The sequence below is a fragment of the Moesziomyces antarcticus genome (genome assembly GCF_000747765.1).
Source record: "Moesziomyces antarcticus DNA, scaffold: scaffold_v10135, strain JCM 10317, whole genome shotgun sequence".
In the NCBI taxonomy this organism is placed as follows: Eukaryota; Fungi; Basidiomycota; class Ustilaginomycetes; order Ustilaginales; family Ustilaginaceae; genus Moesziomyces; species Moesziomyces antarcticus.
In genome coordinates this window covers 1-4,120 of record NW_014638875.1, presented here as the reverse complement: position 1 = coordinate 4,120, position 4,120 = coordinate 1, and the positions used below count along the sequence as shown (strand labels likewise).

At 60.2% G+C, this 4,120-nt stretch overlaps 2 protein-coding genes across 2 annotated transcripts; both read left to right on the top strand.

Annotated features, from left to right (window-relative positions):
* Nucleotides 1-430: 430 nt before the first annotated feature.
* On the top strand, nt 431-1,489 carry PAN0_135d6791 (carbohydrate kinase; the record flags this gene model as incomplete). Its single annotated transcript, XM_014797787.1, has 1 exon — nt 431-1,489. The coding sequence occupies one exon, from the start codon at nt 431-433 to the stop codon at nt 1,487-1,489; it is 1,059 nt and encodes a 352-aa protein (XP_014653273.1).
* A 233-nt stretch (nt 1,490-1,722) lies between these two features.
* PAN0_135d6790 (ectomycorrhiza-regulated esterase) lies at nt 1,723-3,277 on the top strand (the record flags this gene model as incomplete). The annotated part of the gene is made up of 3 exons (XM_014797786.1): nt 1,723-2,465; nt 2,543-2,722; nt 2,977-3,277. The coding sequence occupies 3 exons, from the start codon at nt 1,723-1,725 to the stop codon at nt 3,275-3,277; spliced, it is 1,224 nt and encodes a 407-aa protein (XP_014653272.1).
* Nucleotides 3,278-4,120: the final 843 nt, after the last annotated feature.

Below are 4,120 nucleotides of genomic sequence, written 5' to 3'. Positions count from 1 at the left end.
GTGTGTGTGTGTGTGTGTGTGTGTGTGTCTGTGCGAATGAGTGCGGGGGGGAAGCGCGGCCAACTTTGGTGTGCTCGGCCAAATCGAGGCCGAGGGTCGTACAGACCGGCTACCCATTCGCTCGGCCATTAAGGACGCCGACCCGCGTCCGCACGATTTTTCGCCGAACCCCTTCGCCGGTCAAGTCGGTCAGCCTTCCACACGACACAAAGTGCAAAGGCCCAGGCCATGCCTTCTGCTGCTGCCTTTGTTGTTGCTGTGGAGAGAATGTCGTGCCTCCCCGGGGTGGCTGCTCCGGGCTAGCGCTCCGATGTGGTTTCGCGGCAGGAGTGTGGATGGTCGCCGGGCTCCGTTATAAGTGACTGCGAAATGCTTGGATTGGAGCTGCCCTCCTTCTCATCCCAAACCAAAACCCAAACGACGTTGAACAATGGCAGGATCGTCTCACGAAGTACAGCCGTCTTCGGCTAAAGAGAGCAAGGTCAAGGGGCCGATTGTGCTGCCCTCGCACCAGCTGCCGGAGCGATTCTACAAGGGAGGACCGCGCATCTCGACGTTCCGTGGCGAGGCGTCCAAGAGCAATCGCGAGCCGGAAGATTGGGTGGCCTCGACGACGTGCTGTGCTGGTCACGACACGCTGGGCCTGACGCGCCTTCCGACCACCGACACGCTTCTCGTCGACGAGATCCGCAACGACACAGCTGCGTGGCTGGGTGCAGAGCATGTGGCCAAGTATGGAGCGGACACCAAGCTGTTGATCAAGCTGCTGGATGCGGGGCAGCGACTGCCCATCCATGCGCATCCTCACGTCGACTGGGCACGCGCGCACGTGAAGCGCAACCACGGCAAGGCAGAGGCGTGGCACATCCTCGCACCAGGCCGTGTCTACCTCGGCCTCAAGCAGACGGTTTCGGCAGAGCGCATGCTGGAGCTGGTGGACCACCAGGAGATCGAAACGATGCTCGCAATGATGTACGAGGTGGACGTCGAGGCGGGTGATACCGTGTATGTTCCGCCCGGTCTGCTGCACGCCATCGGAGAGGGCATCCTGCTGGTCGAGGTGCAGGAACCGGAAGACATGTCCATCCTGCTCGAGTGGCGCGATTTTGAGCTGGATGGACAGGCGGATGGACACCTCGGCCTCGGATTCGAAAAGGCCATGACGGCCGTCACTGTGGATGGCCTCTCGCAAGAGCAGGTGTCGCAGCTGGTGGTGCGATCCAAGGACCGATCCTCGACCAACCTGCTGCCCACAGAGGCACTCGAGTACTTCCGCATGGACAAGATCGACAGCAACGCTACGGTCGAGCCTAGCTTCCAGCTCGCCGTCGTCCTTCAAGGGCAAGTCGAGGCTAGGGTCCCAGGCAGCTCACCTACTGTCCTTCGTGCGGGAACCACTACGCTCTTCCGACACGCCGATGGTCCCGTCAGCTTCACGATGGCTAGCGACGTCCAGTCGTCGCTTGTTCTGATCCGTCCTCCGCAATAGATTTCGTTCTCCGTCAGATGTGCTTTCTTTTTGCACGTGGATGAGCTTCGGTGCGGACCTAAGTCACGACGGCGTGCGGAAGCGGCAAGGCTGCGGATGCGGGAGTCATTGATGGGCCATGACGAGCGGAGACAAAGGAGCAGTGTGTTAGAGCGGCTCTAACACCATCCCAAACAATTCGCCGTCCACCGGCTAAAACCGCATGTTTTGATTGCCGAAGCGGACCGGGGGTGATGGTGGGGTCGGGTCGTACAAGCGCACGGCCTCTGCGACCCGGCCACTATCTCGGTATCGACAAGGCCATTCTGCTCTACACCAAAGCAGTCGTAACAATGCCAGCTCGAGAGGAGGACCTGCTCATCCCGTCGGTGCAGCCAGGCATCAAGATCGTCGGCATCCTGCAGCGCAAGAGCATCGAGGCGTCCACCTCGTCGCAACGCCAGCCCATCGCGCTCATCCTGCACGGCCTGCTGGCGCACAAGAACCAGTGCTACCATCGTGCGCTCGCCGATGCGCTGCCCATCGACTCGCTGCGCTTCGACTTTCGCGGAAACGGCGACTCGCACGGCGACTGGACGCTGGGCAGCCTCGACAACGATGTGACCGACCTGGCGACGGTGGTGCGCCACCTGCACCATCGGCTGGGCTACAAGATCGAGCTGATCGTGGCGCACTCGCGCGGATCCATGGTCTCGTGGATGTACCTCTCGCGTGGGCCAGAGGTGCTTCGTGCAGATATGGGCAGCGCTGGCATTCCCAAGCTTGCCGTGGTGTCGGGTAGGTGGTTCATGGACGGAGTGCTCGAAACCTACGCCCGCTTCCAGGAGGGGTTCAAAAAGGAAGGCTTCTATCGCTGGAAGTTTACGAGTGCAGGAAAGAAGAGAGAACACATCGTGTACCCCAAGGACCTCGAGCAGATGGCGGCGATCAAGGAGCCCAGAGACTACGTCGCCCGCGTGTCGCCAGACACACAAGTGTAAGTGACACCGCACCGCTAGCGCAACGAGCTCGAGCTAATCTTTGCTTCTTTGTTTCATTTCGGCATGTCTGCAGCATCATCCTTCACGGCACGGCAGACCAGATTGTGCCGGAGCGCGATGCACACACGTATCTGGCCGCGCTCGACTCGAATCCAGCGCGCACACCGGGCTCGCACCAGCTTCATCTCATCCAGGGCGCCGACCACATGTACAGAGGTGCCACGCAGCCCGTCGTCGAGCGCATCTGCAGCTGGTATGCACAGTCTCCTCGTCACGCAGCCGCAGAGTCAAGCTCCAAACTCTAGACGACCGAGCCACGACCGTCCGAAATGAAATGCATCATCCCCACCAGTGTCCATGTGTCGGCTTTCGACTCTGTCACCCCTTCACTCGCAGGCGAGAGGGGCATGGAGAAGGTACAAGAGCCTGTTCTTGCCGCTTTGGACGCTCGTCCATCCAGCCCCCAAATCTGTACCGTACCTTGATACAATCTCTTACCGTTCTTAGCGCGACCATGCCTCGCAACACCTCCGCCGCGTGCCTGCTGTTTGTGCGCATCTGCCAGCTGCAAATCGACGGCAAGAACGTGGGCGATTTCGTGGACCGCATCCAGACGCTTTCGCTCGAGTACCAGCAAGCCTCGGGCAGCGCTGTTGACGACGATGCGCTCATGGCCATCCTCATCAACCAGGCCATGCCCATCCCCGAGTACCACCTCGTCGTCAAAGAGCTCACCGAGTCCGGCCGTCTGACCGACTACTACACGCTCGCCTCGGCGCTCCAGAACCGCTGGAAGCAGATCCGCTGAGGTCTTTGCCGGCTGCCCGAGCGCACTCGTACCCATTTACACTGCCGACAGAAGCATCTCGATCGAGCTGATTGCAATGCATCTGTGCGCATACTTTGTTGACTGAGCATCGGAGGATCGGGTCGAGCCAATGCGAGATTGCGGACGAATGTCAGCATGTCGCGTGATCATGTAGTGCGCTGCAGGCCGTCTCTAGGTGCATTGTATGCGCACTGCCATCTAATCGCACCTGCACCAACGCCCTGCAGTCCGGAGTTGACGGGCCTCGGCTGGTTGCAACGGCGTCTTGCAAGGGTCATTGACCGTGCAACGATAGATCGCACCGATGCCGAGCTTGTGCACCTCGGACACCGGTCTTCCGAGCCGCTCATCATGCTCAATCGTTCGGCCCTCGCATCGACTGGCTGCGTGCAAAGGTTGCGAGTATCCGATTGCCGCTTGGCAAGCGTCGCATCCGCGCCACCGAATCATCCTAGAGCTGTTCGTTCGTCGCATCAAGCCAACGTTTCGAGTCAGCGAGTCAGAGATTGAGTACGCGCAGTCAAACTGTACGAGGATGGCTCGGAGAAAGGACGAGGAGAATCCTATAGCTTGGGCCGACGGAGGATGGTACAGATTTAGCAAGGTGGTAGAGGAGCGCGAACAAAGGCAGCTAAGCGAGCATGGTGCGATCGGCTATGCTCGACGTGCAGCGCCAAGAATCGCAGCGTTGGCGATTAGCCGACGTCGTAGTGCGCTACCACGCTCGCCCGCCTGCAACCCATGCGCACTCGCGTGGTGGCCCCCAGCAGTCGATGCGAATAGCCGGCTAGCTCGTTATGGAAAGGCCTCTTCCGTACAGCA